This window comes from Lipophrys pholis (assembly GCF_963383615.2).
Source record: "Lipophrys pholis genome assembly, chromosome: 15".
NCBI lineage: Eukaryota > Metazoa > Chordata > Actinopteri > Blenniiformes > Blenniidae > Lipophrys > Lipophrys pholis.
In genome coordinates, this window is record NC_137642.1 from 14,560,521 (window position 1) to 14,583,632 (window position 23,112).

At 43.4% G+C, this 23,112-nt stretch overlaps 1 protein-coding gene across 1 annotated transcript; it reads right to left on the reverse strand.

Moving 5' to 3' along the window:
- Window positions 1–315: 315 nt before the first annotated feature.
- Window positions 316–22,651, reverse strand: map3k4 (mitogen-activated protein kinase kinase kinase 4). Its single transcript, XM_080481044.1, has 27 exons — window positions 22,437–22,651; window positions 15,896–16,086; window positions 13,023–14,440; window positions 11,001–11,261; window positions 10,495–10,647; window positions 10,198–10,355; window positions 9,952–10,068; window positions 9,690–9,789; window positions 9,455–9,538; window positions 9,090–9,359; window positions 8,854–9,003; window positions 8,019–8,180; window positions 7,658–7,791; window positions 7,123–7,201; window positions 6,953–7,031; window positions 6,358–6,451; window positions 5,916–6,038; window positions 4,090–4,184; window positions 3,932–4,012; window positions 3,655–3,846; window positions 3,487–3,557; window positions 3,286–3,402; window positions 3,031–3,190; window positions 2,797–2,919; window positions 2,266–2,372; window positions 1,747–1,926; window positions 316–1,183 (listed from the first exon to the last, which is right to left on the reverse strand). Exons 1-27 carry the CDS (start codon window positions 22,466–22,468, stop codon window positions 1,163–1,165), a joined length of 4,752 nt encoding a protein of 1,583 aa, XP_080337170.1. The 5' UTR covers window positions 22,469–22,651; the 3' UTR covers window positions 316–1,162.
- Between the last annotated feature and the right edge of the window lie 461 nt (window positions 22,652–23,112).

Below are 23,112 nucleotides of genomic sequence, written 5' to 3' on the forward strand. Positions count from 1 at the left end.
GCCGTCAGCATGCATGTGTGCATAAATTCACAATTGGTTTTGACTTTGGCACTAATGCTTCTTCGAGAGACTATTATTTTATGTCCACTAAGCTTCATAAAACTATGTGATCCCAAGGTAAATTTATTAATAACAAGTTACTCTTACTGAAAATGTCTTTTTTTGTATTTTCCACACTATGCTGGCGCTTTTTATAGCCCCCATGCCATGGGTTTGACGCCCCTAGTCGACGTCATGTCTGCAGTTCAGGTGCCGTTTTTACACCCAGTGCAATAGTTTTTCATGCATCCCAAAGTAGAAAGACAAAAACCAGGAGATAATTACAAAAAAAATTGATTTATTATTATTGTTTTTACAAAGCAAACAATGTGAGAGCAGCAGAGGACCTAGACTTGTGTGTCAGTGTCTTTGTTTGGTTGTGTGTTCAGCAGCAGGGAGGGAGCGCGGGCCCACTTTCTCCTTTGAGTTGGCTTCGCTCCAGTCACAAGAACAGCTCCTCACCGATGACCAGTAGACTTTGAGAGTTGCCCCAACTTGACACTCCTCGGCAAAAAAGCAAAGAGAAATACAAAAGCAAGAACGCCTTTGTCGTGTCCGATTTCTTATTTAAAAAAAAAAAAAAGAAAAACCTACGTGGATGGTATGATTCTGTGAAGGTAAACCAGTAAAATTCCATTCACCGAGGCTTGACACATCGTCAGCCTCAAAGGGGCATCTCATACTCGACTGCCCCCTTGGGTAAACAGTTTAAAAGTGCTATAGATTTTGCCCCCTACCTCCACCCACTTGTTTAAAACGGACACCAACGGCAGGCGATTTCTCGATGCTTTTTCAGAGGTCTCTTCACCACTGACAACGAACATATGTGGCAATAGTTTAACTTTACAATAATGTTTATACAAGAATTAAAGCCAATCCATTTCTTACAGTATGTACATTTCCTCCCCTTGTCCCCCAGGTAAATAAAAACACAACTCTATACTCTATATATCCAGTTGTAATCTGAAATGATATTGTAATTAGTTCCTCAGTTTAACTCCATGTGCCTTCAGCCGTAAAGCCCTCTCCTCCTTGTCCACAGTTAATTTTTTGTTGTTTTTGCCAACAGCATGTACAGTAGTGCTTTAATTTGTAAACTTTAAAGCCACAGAGGGGTTTTCGTTCACTCTTCATCAGTGCAAACCTGAAAAGACAAATGAGACAACTGCTGTTAGTCTTTCAAAATGAAAAACAAAAAGGTTTAACAATCTCATATCTTGCTTTTCTGGCATTTTATTTTCAGTCCATAAGGATATCCTGCAGTTGTAAGCATGAAAAGGATGGAAGCGCAGTGCAATCAGGTAACCGATAACATCGGCCATTTCCTCTAAATTACAGGCAATTCATCCCACATCAAAAACCTCTGGCACAAGATAAGAGATGACTGTACTGGTAGTTAAAAAAAAAAAAAGGGTCATTTTTTTTTCTTCCTTGGGAGCTATTGCAAGTCACACTTGCAAAAAAGTATGAATAAATTGAACAAGCACATAGACGTTCTACTTTATCTGTAAATATATCATTGAACAGATCCATGTTTCATAATGAAAAGATTGAAAATTAAGTTTTTTTTCCCCCTCAGACTGTCGTATGGATCACGCACAGATGTTTGAATCTTGAATAAAAGCGTTGATGCGAGGTGAATCCACGCCTGTCACAGGGTGTGAACACGATAAAACGATTAAAGGGGTGTGTCACGGGGTCTCTCACCTTGACAAACGGGTGATCTAGCAGCATGCTCGCTGTCCAGCGCCGTTTGGGTTCACTCTCCAGACAGTGGCCGAGGAAGTCCTTCCCCTCCGTGCTCAGCTTCTCCGGGATGGGGGGTTTGTGGCCCATGCCCACTTTGTACATGATCTGAAAGTTGTGCTCATACTCATGCCAGGGCCTCTGTAGATTGAAACAAAGGTAAGAACATGAGTCATTTCTGTTTACGTTAAAAATAATTTCTTTAAGTAGAAGTGGAGGATGAAACGGGCTCAAGGAGTAAAAGCATATATGCACAATTTGAATCTGTTTGTGTTAAACTAACAAAAACGTTTTGTTATTTTAACACAAATGGTGCAACTCTTTAGAAAAAAAACAAAACGCGTGTGAACGTTTGACGTTTAATTAGACTCAAACATAAACTCCAAGTAGGAACAAAAACTTGTTCATAGCATCTTCCTTTTGTTTTTGGACTTGGAGCATAAATATGGAAAACAATGAATAATCAAGTCTTTTCTTTACCTTTCCAGTCACCATTTCAATAAGGACACAGCCCAAACTCCAGATGTCTGCTGCTCGCCCGTGACCTTCTCCTTTTGCTCTCGTGATGACTTCGGGTGCCATGTAAGCTGAGGAAAATTCACAGTCATTTATTGGAAATATAAATCTCCGTCACGTGTTTATTACTGTGCCTACACAGAATCATCCTTTTGTGTTCGAGACACGGTGTTCACAATCCTAGAAATGTTAAGCTGATGTGATGAGGTTTAGACTTGTATATAAATATTTATATGCACTTTTAATTATTAAACCAAGTTTAAAAAAAAACATTTGACATTTTCAGATCTATTCAGGTTTACAAAATTATAAATAGCATTTTGAATTAAAAGAAATGAGAGCAAAGCTCTTTAATTCTGATGCATATTTTCAGAACAAGTTGTGAAAAACACTTGTGAAATAATTCAATTATCTCTCTATGTCAGGGCTGATTTGTCACCGACCCATGAATTACAGCATACCCCCCCCCCGTGTGCATGTGTTGCTGTCTCTTACCTGCTGTTCCCAGCGTGCTGTTGACCTCCCCCGGCATAGTGTGAGTGTTGTTTCGTAACTTGACTGAGCAGCCAAAGTCACCAAGCTTAATTAGGCCTGATGATGTTAGAAATATATTTGCTCCTGGAACACAAAAAGGACACAATGGGGAACCGTTAAATAGTTCATCTATAATAATCCAGATGTACATTAAGAAAGGGAAAAAATAAATAAATAGATAAATGTTGTACTGACCCTTTATGTCACGATGAACAATGCCGTGTTCATGCAGGACATTTATGGCCGTAGTGATCTGTTTACTGTAGAGCCTGATGACGTGTTCCTGCAGCCCCAGTCTGGACACCTCCTCCAGCGTGCCCTCATCACAGTACTCCATGAAAATGTACATTTCCTCCTGCAGGTGAAAGCACGCAAAAGATTGAAACCAAACTGCTTGGGTTCGCACAGCGTTGCCACCTGAGCGGAGGCTGATCTTTGCCGGTTTCTTACCCGATGGAGCTCCACACCAAAGTATCGCACCAGGTTCGGGTGTTTAATGCCTTCAAATATTTTCAGCTCATCGGCAGTTTCCTTGATCGTTTTGTGATCGTTTGGCTGAAACCGGATCTAGATGAAGAGCAGATGTGTGTCACGACCTGACGGTCATACGATTTGTCTTTTAAAACTGCCCGAGTCGGCAGGAATGCATACCTCCTTCATAGCCATTAGTTCTCCAGTGTCGACATTAATGCAGGTGTAAACCTTCCCGTACTGGCCTTCACCTGTAATCATACACACAGACGTACCATTACTGTCTGTGTCAAAGAGAGAGAGAGAGAGAGAAGAAATACTACATAAACGGTCACAATGCAGCCGCACCTATCTTGTTGCCTCTCTGCCACTTGAAGGTCACTTTCCTGAGTCCGACGTGCATCACGTTGTCGTAGGACTTTGGTGTGTGACACACTTGGCCGATGATGTTGCGTTGCTTCATCATTGCGTAGCGCTTGTCCTCAAACTTGCGAATGGACCGGCGCACAGCCTCCATTGGACTCTGCCGTGCAGCCGTGTCTGTTGAAGGCAGCCGGCGAACAGGAGTGAGTCTAATGTTTTCAAGTGATTTTGAACTGGGTTTAGTCGGTGCGACAGGTCTCACCCTTCGATTGGCTGATGAAGGTTCGCAGCTCCCAGCTTCTCCGTGCAGCACTGTTGGGGTCGCCTTTAGGATAGGACGGTTCTGGAGAAATGGATCACAGGAGAGAATTCAGCTCAGGGAGTTCAGATGAAGCCCGACGTATATGTGAAGACACCCACCCTCTCTATCCTCAGTGGGGCTGGAGTGGCGGCTCAGAGACTTGAACTCTGCTGCGACTGAGGACAGACGGTCATTCTCATGGAAACTGGATCCTCTGCAGGCACGAAAAAAACCAAAAAAAACAACCCTCATATTTCACTGAGATTTCGTCAAAGACTAATCACCCCGTTTCAATCTGGGAGTTTCTCTGTTAATTGCAACCACCAAGAAAGCAATGTATTATTATTCTTTTGAAGCAAGTGTGCTGCAGAAACAGTTTCATGCACTAAGCTTTACATGGAAAGAATGGGAGAACCCGAACAGTCCAGAGCACAATATCTAAAAGCATGTTTAATCCTATGTGACCCAGTGACTGGCAAAGGAGTAGATACGGGAAAGAAATACTGTCATCTGTGTAATGCAGGGTCGCAAAATATATAGCAGATTGAAAGTTATGGCGATATCTACCTTCACAATCATGTGGAAATTCTAAAAGGGCAGAATGAAGTAAAGTAAGTATGAAGTAAAAAACAATAGAAGACCGAGATTGATTAAAAAAAAAAAAGTGCAATTAATAATTGAAAAAATTCTGCTTCTGACAGAACAAGCACTGTTACCTGGAAAAACAAATATCAAGGTGCAAACACATTAACATATTGTACTTCAATTTGTATTTATCATAAATCATATAGATACCACAATACTAAACATTGCATTTACACCTCATGTTGTGCAAATCTCATACAAATACATTTAAAGTTTGAAATAATTAAGACTCTATAATAAACAGAAAACCATCTGACCCTTCAAGTGAAAGAAATATTTTAATTTTTTTTTAGCGTGTCTGTTAAAAATTCATTAATTAGGTCTACATGCATCAGAGTCATTCACTTCTCGAGGTCAGCTCTCCAGAGTGAAGGCTCTAATGTCAACACTAATAAGCCAGAAAATCTACAGGCAGTTAATCACCAGCATCAAAGCAAGACTGATACCAACAGCCTAGGAAGCAGAGTATTATGCGCCACTCTTCCAATGGGGTAGAGCTCATTTTCACACCATGCACAACAACCACAGACCCTTCCCTGCACAGTGGCGACACTCCTGCAAGCATCAGCTATCTATAATGCAGACATTTTGCAGCCTTCATAAAACCCGTAAGGCTGAAATAAATATTCTAAAGTCTGTTTTGGGGGTTTATTTTGGCCCAGATTCTATTTTTCTGAATAACATCAGTGTCATGCAATTTACTAGCAAGCTGCATCTTCAACAAGCCTCAAGAAAATCTTCTTTGAATTTCAACAGCCATGCTGTAAGTGCATCATCTCTGACTTATAGCTTAAGTTATGACGGCAACATAAAGAGAAAAGGAAATGCTTCACTATTATAGATGAGCAAATTCAACAGGCTGGAAATTATAAAACCTCACGAAAGCTGGTTTAAAGGTATTTTTAAATATGTTAAGGATGACCTAATTACAGAAAAAGAAACTTACTTTGTTGCACAGAAGTAAAGGATTATTTAAATATCTAAGCAGCAGGATATATGCTGCCTCTAAATGAAATGCATCAAAACTACACGCTCCAATCAATAAACTATCCAATTATTTACAAGACTGCTTTTGTAGGCACAATCCTCCTCCTCCTTTTTAAAATTCAAACAATAAATCAATATATTACTCCACCCGCACAGATTATGATGAATGGTTCAATATTGCCTGCCTCCACCTGTCAGATCTCGATCACTGCAACATGAAGCATTTCTTCTTCATGAGAGAAGCTGCTGGTAGTTTTAGTCCTGCGGGCCACGCTCTGACAACAGTTTCTAGTTTGGGGGGGGACAAGGCTACCTGACGTCATTGGGGGTGCTGCCGGGTGCTTTGGTGTGGCTGTGTTCCCCCGGGCCCTGAGGAGTGGGCCGAGGGCCGTTGGGGAACAGCTGGTTCCGGAGATCGCAGGGCAGGCTTCGAGAGCTGCGTGGCGAAAAAACAAACTGAGGACTCAAGAGCACTGCCTGAGCCGGTAGTGTGGCGTTCAATGGGATGTGTTCAGATGTGTGGACTGGGGGGGCTGATTGAGGGGGTAGACGACACTCACTCAGGGAGATACACACTTTGAAAAACGGTACAATCACAAGAAAACACACACATGCACACGCTTAAGAACTTTACAACCACAGAGCGAGATACAATATTTGAAAATGCAAAGCCATGCAGGATAGAGCGCTGAGATTAAAATCTAAAAGACAATAAGCAGATCAAACTGAAGCCAGCTTGAAGTGCAGTCCCCTACCTGAAACCGTCAGCATTAGGAATGAACAAGTTGGGGTTTGGAGGGTCACTATGGCAACGAGGGACCTTTACAGGACGAGGACTGTTTCTGGGAGCTGAAAGGAAAGATCCCAACACTTAATTAAAAGGAGTCATTTACAAAAACCAAAACATGCATCAACAACACAGATTTTTAATATTTGTTGTTGAGCGAGACTTTATTACATTGAGGTGTTGCAATTATTCTGCCTCTTGTGGATGTTAATGATGTGGTCACAATAAATATAAGACATTCAACTAAGTAGTGGTGCAAAATCTGGGGTTAATAAATCGTTTCTGCAAACTATTTAAAACAGCAAAAACTCTTTTTGTCCATATTTGGTGTTTGGTTTCTCACAGTGGATACTCTTCTTCCAACACAACTCTCCTGTATGTTCCTCCCATCAACCACGTATCATTACTTTACAAACTTCCAGTCACACGGATAGTGACTGAAAGTCACAGGAGTATAATCACAATGCTGCTCCACCTGCTTTATGTAACCACTCATGTGAAAATACTCAAATCAGCTGTGAACACGGGCCAAATAAACAACACATCACAGTGGAGGATCTTACCAATGTACAGGCCTGTTACTGGGCTGTGGGGCTTCCCAATCACATGTCCAATACATTCATTCATCAAGGCTTGCAAGCTCTGGTGAGGAAAGTGGACATGCTTTCACAAATCCATATTAATTAGAGCATGTGTACCGTGCAAAGTTGAGATCACAAAGAAGGTGGATTACCAGAAAGTCATCCTCTGGTAATGCTGATATAAAGGCAGGTTCAATGGCCTGAAGAAAGTCAAAACCCTGAGTAGCCCACCTGTAAACATAGAGCGCAACATCGGATCAAAACTTTAGTGCTGAAATACAAATTTACTGACATCGAGAGGCCTGTCAGGTGAAAAGTATTGATAATAGGACAGAGTGACTCGTGCTCAGAGCCTCTTTTTTGTGCATACTTGTCATGGTAATAAAAAAGAAAAAAAAAATCATCTTTGTTTGTAATGTCAAGCTGTAGCTTAAAGGCTTCCCTCTATTAACAGAGTGGTGTTTCCATGGCAGCTTGCTTACAAGAGAATGAAAAGCTTTTTACAAGGTAGAGTAAAAGAAATGTATTTAATGAGGATTGTGATTGTTAAAAAAAAAAGAGAAATACATTTGAATCATTGATGCAGTACTTGCATTAGTAGGATGGGCTTGGTTTTAACTTTAACTACCTTTTATAAAAGGTGTCCCAAATATAGAACTAAAGTAAATACAACCTGGGTGCTCCTACCTGGGCTTGGTGCCTCTGCCACTCTCACATTTGGTCAGGACATAGGTCATCCATTTGCGTGCAAAGGTGATGTAGCGCTCTCCGATCCTCTGCCTGAACTCCCCTGACATCAGGCGCACAACCTCTTTGTGGTACTACGAAGAGCAAACGGGCAATAATTAAGATTACTACATAAATCCCCCCCCCCCCCCCCAGTTAATGACTGGTCAAGCATTTTTCATATATACATTAAACCAAAGTAAATGTGGGAAAACTCATCAAATATCCCCAAATATTTCCACAAAAGAGAGATAAGTTGTACAATTTCTGAGTGCAAAAATAATCACGGTGTCAAGACTTCTTGTGTCCTGCAAGCTTTTACCTCGAAGGCGAAATTGTAGCCCTGTATCATTGCTTCCCTGTAGTACTGATGCAGAGTGGTGGACTCGGACTCCTCCACCTCTGCCTCGAACTCTGTAGTGAACATGTATTCCACTCGGTCGATGGCCCTGCTGATCTTTATGCATAGCTGCAGAGCCTCGTCCTGTCAGAGGAGGGACAAACAGAGTGAGAAACGTGTATTGTTGTTCTTTTGAATACCAAGCTTTAGAAAGTGTTTATCTTAAAGCACATGGATTAAAAAAAAAAACAAGCAAATATACAAATCTAGCAAAATCTCAGTGTTGCTTTGAATGGGATACAACTCCAGAGCTAAAATTACATGGATGTTGAAGAATCAGATTAAGTACCAATCCGATTAGAAGCGCTCTAATTTACCTGATTAAATTGTCTCTATCTGACTAAAAATACAATCGGATCGGAGGAGGTGGTGTGTAAACCCATTCATGATCTGATCATTGAAATGCAGGAGACGCCATCGCACAGAAACCATCACCCTAATCATACTCTAAAGAGAGAAAGTATCTTCTACGTTAGACCCATGGTCACAGTGCAGAGCATAATGGGATTGACCCCCTGAATGAATCGAATACCATCCTAAAAGAAAAGCCACCGTGTAAACGCCGACTGTGTTTCGTGTCGTTTCTCTGAGTGACATTTCTCAAATCCGGCACAGCAGAAATTGAGGGTAACTGATGTACAGTTGCAGTAAAAACACGCAATGAAAGTAGGCCGTCGACATGCACCTGGCTTTACAGCAGCACAGCGAACCCGTGCCGTTACGGGTTGGAAATCATTGCAAGTAGTTATGTAAGCACCTTGAGCTCCTCCAGAGCGCCGGCGATGAGAGGTTGACTCGAGGTTTGCTCTCGGCTGAGAGTGAGCACATCCTCCATAGACTGCTGGAAGGCCTTCCGCTGCGCCACCAGGTGAGCCGACTGCATCACGATCAAGAGCACGTTTTCCACCTGGAAGCACATTGCACCAGACGGAGGCTTGACGAGCATTCATCAAACGAACATGCACACATGCCAAACTTAAATACGCCGCCTACTTTCATGGCCCTTAATGTGTCAACAGCCTCCATCTGCAGGACCAGTTTTAGCAGCTCCCCGTCCCACTGAGCCCAGTCGGCGTCGGCGCTGGGGTCTCCGGCTCCGTGTTTACTCATGAGCAGGTAGGCATCGTCTTCAATGATTTCATCAGGCTCTTTGGAGCAGTCTTTGCCGGCAGCGGCATTGAGAAGCTGCAGGATGAGAGGCCGCTGCCCCCTCAGACCACAGGGGACAAAAACCTGGAGCTCTTCCAAACCTGGAATCTGGACCTGCGTAAGAAAGACAAGCAGGTTAAACAAACCACCTGTGAATGGAAACGACATCAAATGAAATGTGCACAATTAGCAGGAAAAACAAAACATACCTTCACATAGTTTCTCTTTTTCAGTGCCTGCCGGAGGCAGGTCACCCCGTTAGTGATGCTGAAATCTGCCGCAACTTCTAAATCCTGAGAAGGAAGCAAACAAAGTGTGTGTCAGAACACACAGATCCACAGACTTCAGTGAGTGGAGGGTTAAAGAAAAGGGCACAGACTGAGTGCAGGGCAGCTGTGGTTTTTGGTTTCAAGAAGATGAAAATTCTTCACTGCTGTGTCTCACCTTGCGAAGCATTTTGGCAAAGCCCAGAGCCTTGGACGCTCGCTCCCTGGCCTCGTGGAACAGCTCCTTCAGTGACCGGCTGGTCTCGATAACTGACCGCCTGAAAAAGAAAGTCCAAAAGGGTTCAAACAGATCCTGAGAAGTAAAACGTTCAAATGTGACAATTTCACCTTTATGGAAAAATGTAATAAATCAACTATCAATATCGCTGTTGATTAGATATTTGTCCCAGTAACTTAAATTTACAGAGAATTCACTCCACCTGATCTCATCTGAAGCGGTACTGTCGTCCGCACTTTCCCAGAACTCATTGTCACTCTTTTGCAGACCAACATCCAGAAACTCTCCGGTGGATTTGAGCAGCATCCCAGCAATGTCACTGTGAAGAGCAGGGAAGCTTAGTCTGATTAACAAACTTCAACCTTTAACACGCCGGGTCTATTCAACTTGCAAGTCGGTGTCATGAGTGAAACAGTAAAATGGACCATAATGCTGCAGGCTGACTGACCAGAAAAGCTTCCCTGATTGCGCCTCCCCTCCTCGGATGTATGGCGTGATGACTTTAGTGAAGTTCCACTCCTCCTCCAAAAGGTTCTTCAGGCTGTGAGAGGCCTGAGGCAGCTGCTGCAACATGTGGATCCAACTGTGCATGTAGTCAAAGTACACCTGCAGACACAGTTTGAGGACCACATCATCTGGGATGCACGGCTTCCAGGTTTTCTTTTTTCCTCCATTACCTTTCCATACTTCCGCAACACAGAATATCTCCCCTCTTTAAAGTCAGTGTGACGGAGAAGAGTCTTACCACCAGCATCTTGTGAAGGTCTTCTTCAAACTCATCGATGTTGGCATTCGTTTGCAAGCCCTGAGCGTCGATCACTACATCCCGCAGCATGAACTGATAATACTGCTTCATCAGAAGACCTCCTTTAAGCACTTCTTTGCATTCACGCACCAACTGCAGAGCACAAACAACACCCCATCAAAACCTCATTTAACACATACAAGTCAGGTATTCTCGACTTTGCGTTATGTAGTCACCAGGGAAATAGGTTAATAAAACTGAAGCAGTGGTTCCCAACCTTAGTGCCTGAGGTTTGTGGACATGCTCATTCTCACCACTGGGGAACCGCTGATCTAGATAAATGTGTCCACTGACAAAAACGCATGCAAACCCATCGAACTGTCCAAGTTGTTGACATATATTGTCATCAAATATTTACAGCCCAGCTGTTGACCCGAACACAGCCGGATGTAAAAATAGTACGTTTGAAAGCTGAATCATTAAAAAGTGCCGCAGCAGCTTCTTGCCTGTTTGATGCTGAGCAGTGACGGCTCTCCAGCAGGCCTCTGTTCAAGTCGGAGTTTAAGGCATTCGTGAATGACGTTGAGGAGGACTCGACAGAGCACGAGAAACGCGGGCCTGAAGGACGGGAGATCCATGTCCAGCAAATCCTTCCAGGACACCTGATCTGTGTCCAGCTCTGAATCCGGCGGGCCGCGGCAGGATACGTGACGGGACAGCTCTGGCAGGTAGTCGCTGTACAGCATGGGGTCCGGGAAGTCTGCAAACTGAAAGTGGGAGAAGTAAAGCGCATCATTCAGAGCATACTTTTGCTTATATTGCTTCTCTTTTGTTTATTGTTAAAATACAGGAAATCCACCATCCAGCTAAATTTTTTTACTTATTATGAAGCGATGTACGTGTGGCATGACAATTTGAAGTTAATCGAGTTGAGTTTACGACCATCCAAAACTAATCGATACAAACAAGCAAAGTTGATCAGTCATCGCGATAGACTCAATAACTCTCATTATATTACTGTGCCAGCACATCTCCAGATCACCGATAGATCCTGTGAAAGCAGCTTCCCGCCGTGCCTTATTGAATTACTGACATTTGCATTGCAGACATGATGATTAGACGTTTTCACTCCCCACATTTCATCAACTGCAGACATGATGCTACAGAGCGGCTATAAAGCAGTGCACCACAGTGCATCGCATTCAGGGAGTCACACTATTTAATAGAAAATAAGGCTCAAGGGCTCAAAGCACATTGCATTGAACAGTAGAAACCGGGGCAAGAACATATGTAAAAAATATATCTAATATTAAATAAATGAACACATTATTTGTTGATTGTCTTATTTACTACATCATGGTATATTGTTTAGTATCTCTACTTCATTTAAACTTAAAGTAAAATTAGCAGTCTATTATGTCGTTATTGCACTTGATTACAGTAAATGCTGCAAAAACCAAAATCTTAAGACTGTTTCATCAAAACTATTTTGATTAATACCTCATCAGTAATTACGTAGTTAAATCATTCTCATAAAGCAGTAGAGAGATGTCACAGTGTCCCCGGGGTGACTTTTTTCTTTGACATGTTTTGTCAGATCAGACAAAAAAATCGCTAATCCAAATTATTTCATTAACCATCAATACCATGTATTTCTATCTTTCAATATTATCAACTTATACACTATTGCAGTGTTTGTCAAATAGGGGTGCCATTATCTACTTGGGTATTGCCGATTAAGAAATTAGTAATAGTTATTTAAAAAAAAAAAAAAAAATATATATATATATATATATATATATATATATATATATATATAATTTCAGTTCAGTAAACAACGTGAAATACTAAAGGTGCTTTTTTGAGTGCAATCGCTACAAATTCTAGTTAGACCCTTAAAAAAACCCTCAAATTAACAGAAATAGAATATCATCATTATTTATGTAGTTATTGTAAAATGAACCATGACTCTGTCATGAAATTATGACGCCCTCAAATATTTGAGTTTAATAAATCAGATGTTAACCAGCTCTGGTACTTCTCTCCTTATTGTATTTTTTATTCGACCAGCAATCTTCTCCACATGTAGTTGGCCAAAAATGTATTTAAGAATTTAAAGCCACTCCATTCATTTCCTATAGCGCTATATCCAACGTAGAATCTGGTGGTACTGGAGCCAATCCCAGCTGGAAAGGTCACCAGTCCATTTTCAGGACAAACACACTCAAGTTAACTTTGGTTCTACACAGTCCAGAGGACTTGGAGAAAAGTCATGAATGCAGAGAGAATACACAAACCCCACACAAAGGCTCCAAAGCAAAGTGTCCATACAGAGATATACTTGCCATCGAGTGCCTATTACTGTATGGCCATTGTACTAAAAACAATCACTCATTCTCACAGATACCTTTGTTGCATCTTACTGAGCTGTAACAATGCAGGCGAGGTTATTCCACTCCCCATAGTCCAGGATAATTAAAGATTGAATGATAATTACTGTGCATTCCAATGAAGAAGAGAAAGCTCACCTCCAGTGCCGGAGTGTGGCACAGCAGCGCTGCTCGGGACCTCTGAAGAGAGCGGTCCATTAATTTGTGCAGTCTGAGGATCAGTTTACGCAGTCCCATCTGTTTCAGAGCTTTATCCACAAATGGTCTGTAGATGGATGTGGGGCAGAACACTCCTCCGCTGGCCGAGGCCTCTGCAATCACTGATGAAGCAGTCGGGAGAAACTCGTCTTCGGACAACAAGCGAGCAAATTTAGGAGTCAGGGTAGGAGACAGCTCTCCTGCTACAGATCCCGTCACCCCCTCCTCTTCAGGATCCCTGTCCTCTGTGTCACTTTCCGCTGTGAAAGTGGCCGTCGAATCGTTCTCCTCGTCTTCTTCAGTCTCCTCTTCTTCATTTCCACGGGAGCAGCGGGGCGAGGGGATTTCGAAGACGGGCCACCCGATACGGGAGAGATCATGGAGGCCCAACACAGTGGCCATAACCCGCAGCTTCTGGTTGAGGTCCTGGGTGATGTTGAGCCACAGACAGAGTGCCTGCACTCTGCCCTGGAAGTCCCGAGCTGCATACTTGTCATAGTCCTTCTGAAGCGCCTGTAACGACGGGTACAAAGCCTCCACTGACTCCAACAGTTCCATAACCCGCTTCACCTGCTCGAAAGCCAGCCGCTGACGCTGGAGGTGTTCCCTGCAATCGGCGCCCGAGCCGAGGGGCTCTGCTGCATTCAGCGCTGAGGAGGGGCAGGCACTGAACCCCCATGGGTCTACTCCACAGTGGTTGGTCTCTGCTACAGCACGCTTCTTCTCTTCGCAGCGTAGATCGGGGATGCTCTGATCTTCCCTCTGGATTGTTTGAGACCCTGAACACTGAGCCCCTCTCAGGTTGTCGTAGTTGACTTTAAAGTGCAGCACCTCGTTGATAATGTCGGGTATGGCTTGGCGGGCAGTGAAAAGAAAAACGTCCTGATCGCTGGTGGAGCGCCGTGCGTGCCACGCCTGCAGCTCAAGCCAGATGACCTCGTTGTTGTGGCCCATGAAGGGCATGTTCTCCAGGCCTCTCTGCTCCTTCTCCTTCCTCTTGGAGGACATAGATGTGAGCTTCAGCAGCAGCCGCAGAGTCTCAAAGAACTTGAGCCGGTCGGCAGGACAGTCCGTCCGCGACGTCTGGCGGTGAGTCCGACCGATGTGAGGCATCGACACCGGGAGTTTGCAGCTGCTGCAGCCCAAGCTCAAGTAATGCTTCCTGGGATCCATGTTGAGGGAACCAAAATGGCTCGACTTTGAGAGTGGATCCAGCATGAAGGACTCTTCAATGGTTTTCTTGTGGTCTCGCTCTGTAGATCGCTGTGTGGCCCTCTGCTTCTTGCCCTGCTTGTAGCTGTGCTCCTCAGGAGGCTCAGCCGGCTTGGGCTCTCTCAGGATAGACGTGCTGAGGTCGGCTAGAATAAAATCACACCCCCAGTCACTATAATGCATGTAAAGCAATTAAAGCCAAGCACATTCACAAATTTGTTTCACAAGGCCTCATACAATTCCATTAGAATCATCTTAACGGGTCACAAAATGATAACTTTTCCATACCATTCAGATATTTTAAGCATGACATGACCTTCCCTTTTTTCTTTTTATAAAGTAAAGGATGTTAGGATCAGTAAGTGTGCCAAGTAATAGTTGGTTTCTATACCTGCTGCAACCGAGAAACTGCTAATTAACCATGCCTTCTTCTAACAAACATATCTTAACCGGAGGCCAGAATTTATAAAGAGCTCATTGTATATGTTTCCTCAAAAAAACCAGAAGAAGACATGAAGTGGTTGTTTTCTGAAAAACCACACAGACAGACACCTGAGGATTAAGCAAAAATGTGTTCTTTCGCTCCAGGCGGCAGGAACAAGAAGAAGCTTGGTTCTGACCAGAACGAATCAAATAAAGAGCTCCTTTGGGTTGCCTCTTTACACCAATTATTAAGTCATTTGTTTGTATTTTTATGCCTTAAAAAAATGTGTTATACAAGTTTGTTGGTTTTTTACAACTATCCGCTGCTGTAAAACCATTTACACCCAGCATCTTCCTGCCTTTTTCCCCCATTGACCACACAGACCTTTCTGACCAATCAAACAAGTTGTCAGACAGCACATAAGACAAAAGTTCTGTCCAGAGGTTTTTCTTATCTCTCAACCCAACTCCCTGATTATGGATAGACCATTATAAGTAACACTGCCTTTTGCTGGTTATCACTTCTATCAGGTTAATAACCAAGTTTAATTCAAAGATTACTTGCTGCAACTGTAACTTCTGCACTCATCTTCACATCCCAGCAACAGATTTAACCATTCACCTTTCTCCCTACTAACTAATGTTTGTGCATGTGTTCCTATTATGGATGTTAAAGTTACTCCACCAGAAAAAAATCTTTAAAAAATACTTCCCATAAAAGGTCTCACTTTCTTTTCTCAAGCAAAAATACCAACATTTGGCCGATTCAGCCCGCCCCAAAAAAGCTAGACTTTCTCAATGAAAGAGTATTAAAGGAATGAGAATAGTCCAAAATGTTGTGATGGTCAATCCTTTTTCCAGTGCAAATCGAGATCTTGTGAGATTCGGTGTACAAACGAGATCTTGTGGCACAATGCCTCCGGAATCTTCGGGAGTTTTCACGATAGCAAGATGTCTTGGTTAATGTTTTGGTTAATGCATTAAAAGTAGAAACACCTCTAAACCGTTAGGGTACAGAGGAATACACATTAACCAGTAATTTGGGGAGTTTTTTGGGGTTTTCTTTGTGTAGTTGTGGATTTTGTATATTATTCAAATTGGGCTCAGTGATTAATGAAACAATGTACTGCTATGTCACAGCATCCAGGCTTATTGCCGCTTCCCATATTTTAACTCACCTTTGTTCGGAGAACGACCTGCACTCCTCGATTGGCTGTTCTTCTGATGTTTGCTAGACATGCGTTTCATCTGACGGGACATATAAGGAGGTGACGTTCCATAGAGAGGTTCTTCTTCCTCACTGGGGGACTCCCAGGATTCACCCACCTCAGAATTTTGTTGGGATGCATCTTCCACTGGCTTAGCCTGCCTGTAAACATTCAAAAATAGATAAAAAAAAGGTTTTTTTAAAAACCCATGAATGACACTGACTGGAGTTGTGCATTCAGAATGAAAAAAAAACAACAAAAAAAAAAACATTCTTATCCTGGAAGATATGCAAAATACAAGTCATTGCTTTGGCACCATGAAACAGTCATAACACAAACCAAAACCGTAGAAATGTGTGCACAAGGTCAAACAGGGCTGCATTGTTTGCATCAATAACAGAGTGTGCAGCAAATCTCTCTAATGCCACAGCAAACAGATTGCTGAAGTGCAGCTAGACTGCATGTCTGCTGCTGCGCACAACAGACGACGAGTTGTCTGTCCTTCGGAGTCTGACTGGCTGGCTGCCTCTTAAATGTGTGGCAGCAGATCTGGGTGCATGACCGCAGCCGTCCAGATGAAGGATAATAAGCGGTGGGCACCTTCTTTCGGTTTAAATAAACATAATGGCTCAAACGGGAGGGAGGAAAAGTAAGCATTGTAAACTGTGTTTGCTATGTTATCAACCAGACTGCACAACTCCGCTCACCAGTGTGTGCCAATCACACAACAACTGAAAGAAATTAAACTACTAATGCACATTTAGGAGAATTTTGGTTCAGTGTTATTTAAAATAAAATTAAAAATCATAGTATCATTTTATAATACATGATGTGCAAAGTAGAAGCTGCACTTACTTCTGCAGAAAGAAAGTGCTATGATCACTTCCAATACTTCTTTCTGAGAAAGAAAAGGTGAGACGGAGAGGGAAAGAAACCAAGAGAACAAGCAGCACGCCTCTCCCAATTACAATGTCAAAGCTTTGTTCCCCTAATGCCTTTCTGAGGATTTTTAATAGGATTAGAAAGAAAGGTTAGGAGGTCTGACCCCACACACAAAAAGAGAGAGAAAGAGCACAGAGGGAAGGAAAACAGGCGATATCTGCGTTGGTCACGATGTGTCTTGCCATCGATCATCTGCCCAAGAGGCATTCCCCCACGCGTGCCGGTCAGCGTCTGTGCTGACATTGTTGAAAGGGACTGGGCTGTATCACTTTCACTGGGGGGGGGGTTCTGGGAGGGGGGCGGGTTCTGGGAGGGGGGCGCTTAATCTGGAAATCTTGTGCTGAAGCGAGCCACAAAGAGGGAGAGTCCAGACTTCTATTGCCCATCTGCTCCTGAACAGAATCTGTTTCCTTCCACACACACACACACACACACACACACTTTGGGTGCAGCTGTAGCGCTGCATGCAAGGCAGTCAAACACCTGCTGCAAATAAGCCTGCATATCTAGATGCAAACGTGCTTTATAATATGAGAAACTTACCACATTGAGCGGAACTGCATAACTTTGAAAGTAATAATACCCACTCGCCAAAAGTAGAGTAGTGGAGCGTCTTACTGAAATGTCTCCCCAGTCTGACCAGCACCCTCTTTCTTCTAGAAGTTAAGGTAACAACCTACATGAATGCATTTAGTTTTCTATGAATCTTATGCCCATATAAGTACAATATACATACAATTGTATACAGTACATATAAGTACAATTTGTTTTATCACATTATGTGTAATTTATGAAATGATCCTGAAACTAATGTAAAAGCAATTGACACTTGTCGAGAGACTCGCCGAGAATTCACTCCCCAGCTGGCAGAAATCCAAACCAATGGTTTAAGCGTCCTGATATAAATGCTCACTCCCACTAGTGATGTGCAAATCGATACCAAAATGACATACTAGCTGTTTTTGCACCAATTCTAACATCGATATTCACATTTTAGTTACTATTTTTAGTAACCTGTGCACATTAGGGGCAAGAACTGCTATTTGGTTGAACAAGTCTCAACACAAAAACACATAGTTATGTTGTTCACAAACCATATCATTACTGGAATACGCAACAAGATGTTTACTTAATACTGCATTTATGATCAAATTCATGCTCGTTAACATAACGTCTTGTTCTACAACTATTACGGCTGTATAAATGCCCCATGCAGCTGAAGCTCAAGATCGTCATGTCAGAGGCACACATATGTTTGTGACGACAAACAGTCATATGGAGCTCAGATAAAAGAAATTTGCCTCCTCTCTTTTACTATACAAGCTCAGAGTTACCCTCACACATTCGGATTGTGTACAAAGTAGCAGTATCGTATCAGTCTGGGCAATACCAGATCGGAAAGGAAAGGAAATCAGTGGTATCGCACATCACTAACATCTAACAGAGCATAAAGTTTGTGCGTGAGCCCCCCCACCCGGAAAAAAAACTTTACCAGACCCAGACACTATTGTTACTTTTTAAGATCTGGTTATTTTAAATCATTCGGTTTGATCATTATTAGAGTTAAAGGTTGGAAATAATTGTCGTTGCTTTAAAATGTTCTCCCGAGAGTCTGTCTCTGCAAAAACAAAAAGAAAAAAAACTATCCACCGCACTGCCAATAGTCCAACCAACGTCACCACAAGTCTTGAAATTAAAGACCAACTCTTACATGGAAATACACTGGTTTCATTATGAGTGCACTGTATGGGAAGCTGTGCTGCAGGAGCAGAACATAACAGTGATCTTTTCAGTATCTATGCACAAGAGGACACAGTCTGCAATTATGTGCACTACAATAAGGGATTACGCACCCCAATAGACAAACCACTGTGGTGTTGTGATGCAGGCTCAAGCAGGTATCAGGAAACTGATAACAACAGGCTGAGCGCAGGCCGATTCTAATCCTGCATTAATGCATCAAAGCATTTCAGAAACTTGTTATGCCACCAGCCTGCACCCGCGTTCGTCACAGTGTGATCAGACAGTGCATGCACTTGTAAACAATCCAAAGTGTGCACGGGTGTGCGATGTCTGAGGACAAAAATAGGATATGTGTGTGAGAGGGAACACGACCAAATTCTAAAAAGACACTTCTCTACACAAAAGAGCATGAGTGAATCAGTCAGGAATGAAAGCGGAACCAATGACGCCATCACTGCCGGTTGTTTGTTATGTTGCCATGAAACACTTGGAGGACGGATTGAGCTGCTAAAGTGAAGGCTGTGCAAATTCTTCTGATTTTTTTTTCTCTCTCTCTCTCTCTCTCTCTCTCTGTCTCTTTCCCTCTTTCATACTTGCAAACTTGCATAGAGAACGTTCCTGCAGTTAACCACAGCAACACTATGGTCCTCAAGCTGTCCCTGCCTGGCTGCCACTAGTGAATTATCACTGCAGATGGTGTCTGGCTGCTCTCAATGGTTCATCTGATGGCTCATTGGGGCTCCAATAAAGGACGGTGGAATGCTCGAGCCCCCAAGCAGACGCACCGAGTGAATAATAAACAGCACAAAATCGAAAGTCTTTTCTGTACGGGGACTGAAGTAATGACACTAAGGGCTGCCAGAGTCAGGGGGGGCTGACCTTTGACACCCACCATCCACACTATTGTACCAGCAAGGGGCACTCTATTGTATAGTTGTGACACGTGGCCTGTGAGGCCCACAGCTGAATACCACACAGCTGGTTAGTGAGCACACTTGCTCACAATGCCCGAACTATAGAGGTTTTTTTTTTTTTTTTTGTAGAGAGAGGAAAGGAGGAGAAGGTGGTCTGAGTTTTGTAAGAGCACGCTTTGCTTTAATTAGATCATGCTGGCACAACTGATGCACGGTAAGCTAAATGCTGATTTCGATTAACCCGCACTGTAAAAACCATGTGTCCGCTGGCTCCAGATTTGAGCCTGCAGTTAACTGCTGACGCTGCATGATTAAATAACCATTTTTGCAACTGTGTGCACACGGCGGCAGTGCAGATCATGCATTCAACAGTGTACATGTCTGACAAGCAGCCGATCCCTCACAAAAGGGCAGAGCTACAGACGTAATCAGCTTTTGCGCCATAAAGTGACAGAATTCAGAAACAATGAACACGACATTCTTGGCCACACCCTTGAATGGAAAAGTGCAACACTACCCAGAGTGGACCTCCCTACTTCTCCTGCACGCAACTGTGCAAAGTGTACTGTACATGTGTGGCAGAGCAGCTTCCTGCTGCTAAACATGATACCATAAGCAAACAGCTCTTTTGTATCTTAGCAATCATGAGGTTGGCATTTACAGAAGCACCTCTGTGGACAATCTGCTCTTATACTTGATTTGACACAAAGAATGTCCCGAGTATAAGAAAAGACACAGACTTTACTGTGCTTATGTCAGTAACCACAGCAAGTCAATTGATCTAAACGTATATAAACACAGGCACTGTTTAATGACAGTGGGTTATGCAATGCTCTGCTTTGCAATTCATTCAGAAACAGTGGATGATAAATCAGCAAAAAGCTTTCCCTTCCACATAACTGCAGATATCAAATGAAGCAGATGAACTTGTAAATCCCCCATATTTAACAGTCAATCACGCACTTCCTTATTCTGCACAGTGCAATAAGAACAACAGCTGCAACAGTTAGTAGCGACAAAGATGCTTTTGTTAAAAAGGAAATGACAGATGAAGGTGACAGAATGCGAGAGCTTTAGTTTCTCTCTGTAAAGCAGGTGTGGGCCGAGACAGGATGCAGATAGGAAACACTAGAGGACAGTCCATCTGTATTCCTCAGCCTGTGCACTTGGCAAACACAGGCATTAATGAGTTCTACCCAACTAGCTTCCTCCAGAGCTCCGGGCCGCCATCTACTGCACGCAGTACACCACATCCTGAAATCTCTGGAATGTCTGTGAGCCACAAAGTCTTCAGACTGACGCTGAGGACGAGACATTATTGACAAAGGACCTCTGTACTTGCAAAGATAGTGATAGCCTTCAATTGCACACCGAGTCTTCTTACTAAAAATACCCATCGGTTAGAAAAATCCTCACCTTTCAAGGTATATAGGGGATTAAATGAAAACTCATGTTTGCACTTCACGAATAAGTGCAATATATCAGCAGATGTTTGCAAACAACACAGGTTGGCCGGACCCAAGTTGCTTCTCTGCAGAGTCTGCAGCTCTGGCCATGTAATCTCTATTGATTAGATGTTTGCTCTGCTTCCCATTGCTTTACTGCATAAATAACAAGGAAACAATCCCCAGCAGTGGCAGATCCACACTGAAAGTATATTCTCGTTAGCAAACCAGTGAATAAAGAGCCAATAATCAATGTGAAATCTCTGGAGCATGAGTTACCTTACACTCTGGAAAGTGGAGCACACTGTAACCATGGCTATGAAAAAGGAAATAACAGTATAATGACACTATCATGTGATCGAGCAATGCTTCCCACTGCTGCTGGTCAGATACATGGGGGGAAAAGAAAAAAAGAAAGACAGGACAGCAACAACATCAGGGACACTATTGCACAATCTCCCGAGCTGTTTGTGTGTCTACTTAAAGTGAGCGGGCAAGAGCGTGCAAGGTAATAACAACTGGCTGATACTCCGTAATTACTGAAATAGCCGACGCACGAGAAGAAGGAAAAAAAGACGGCTATTTGCTGGAAAGCAGATCGCAGATGACAAGAACCGATCCAACCTGATAAATGCCCAGAAAGTGATAAAGCATGTGAGAGCAAGGGGAGCGAAAGAAAGACATAACAGCAGATTCCTGAGGGTCTGTCAGGGGCAAAGCACTGCGGTATTTCCACTACGAGATGCGCACGTACAACTAAACCTCTCGTGTGTGCAGACGGGTGCATGCTGCTTGCAGAGATTGCAGAAAGGCACCGTCCTGTAAACGAGCCAAACACATTCGTGCATGGATTGCGACCCGCGCCGGGTCCAGCCTCGGGATTAACAATAACAGAGGAGCAACATGCTAGCTGGAAGCCTGCGAACTTTCTGCTCCGCTGATGTGATCAAAATACATCGTCCGGCGATCTCAAATAACCAGTCGACGCACTTTCAAGTCCAACATCACGAGTCCACCATGCAAAACCCAACGCAACTTCAAAACCTCGCAACTTCCATACACAGCCGTTTGCGAACTTGTTGAGGGGGGGGGGAGACAATAAAGTGAAAAAGCCAGCACTAAAAGAAGACGGTAGCTAGCTCTTCCCTGACATTTTGCACGGTTTCTGGGGGTTATAAATGTCCATAGTGTTACCTCAGCATCGGGCGAGCATTTTCTCGATCTTTCTAGCAAACTGGAGTCCACTGAGGGGGGGGGAAATCTGCGACAAATCCCGGCGGAAAGTGCAGCTCCAAAAAAAAGTTTACAACTCCGGTGTTGCAAATGCATCAACTGCACACGTACCACTATTTGGCAGGAAGACGCTTTCTGCGGGATGCGCAAGCGCCCCCGTTGAGCCGCCCGCAGTATCGCGTTCAGCTCCCTATTTGGCAGCTGCGAGGTCCTGATGGTGAAGTGTTCGCATACCTGCTGGGCTTGTTGCGATCCGGAGGCTCCATAGCAAAGCAGCGGCCGCCGTCTTCTAACCGTGCATGAGCTACACCATGTCTGAGTACCTTCACACGCGCGTTGCACTGCTGAATGTTTGCAAGATGCGTGGATTTGTGTCTCTTTTCAGCACTTTCTACCCGCCGGTACAGTTGACTCTCGCTTGTGCGTATGCAGTCGCCATCTTTCCAACGTTCATTGAGGAGGAGTGCCACAGCCTTGCAGTACTACGGCAAGTCGGATAGGTCATGTTCGGTCAAAGCCGTGCACACTTCGTCTTCACACTTCCCAAGATATTAGGACGCACCAAACACCCCACCTCCCTCGCTTTGAACGTGAGGAGGAAACTCTGCGCCTAAAGGGAACATTTGCATTGATTTACAGATACATCGCCATCCACCTACCAGGGAAAGATAAATAATATATATGTTGATACCCCGCACTGAACATTTTCCGTTTAATGTGCGGTTCAGTCATTCAGAGCAGATTCAGTGTTGTTGTTTTCAACTGTTTGGTTTCACACCTGAAATGGTCCGAGTCTATTTCAAAGAATTCACAGCCACATACTTTTCCTTTACCCTCAAGTTTTCTAACCAGACCTAGTTTTCACACATACACACAAAGCAGGTCATTTGCAGTATGCACTCTTTTAACT

Excerpts from the sequence above, each read along its gene's own strand:
- map3k4 (XM_080481044.1), bottom strand. The coding sequence starts at position 22,468 with ATGGAGCCTCCGGATCGCAACAAGCCCAGCAG. Across the intron at positions 4,185-5,915 it reads AGCACCCCCAATGACGTCAG|AGGATCCAGTTTCCATGAGA; the intron begins GTAGCCTTGTCC and ends TCGTGCCTGCAG. Across the intron at positions 3,847-3,931 it reads CTTCATCAGCCAATCGAAGG|ACACGGCTGCACGGCAGAGT; the intron begins GTGAGACCTGTC and ends TGCCTTCAACAG.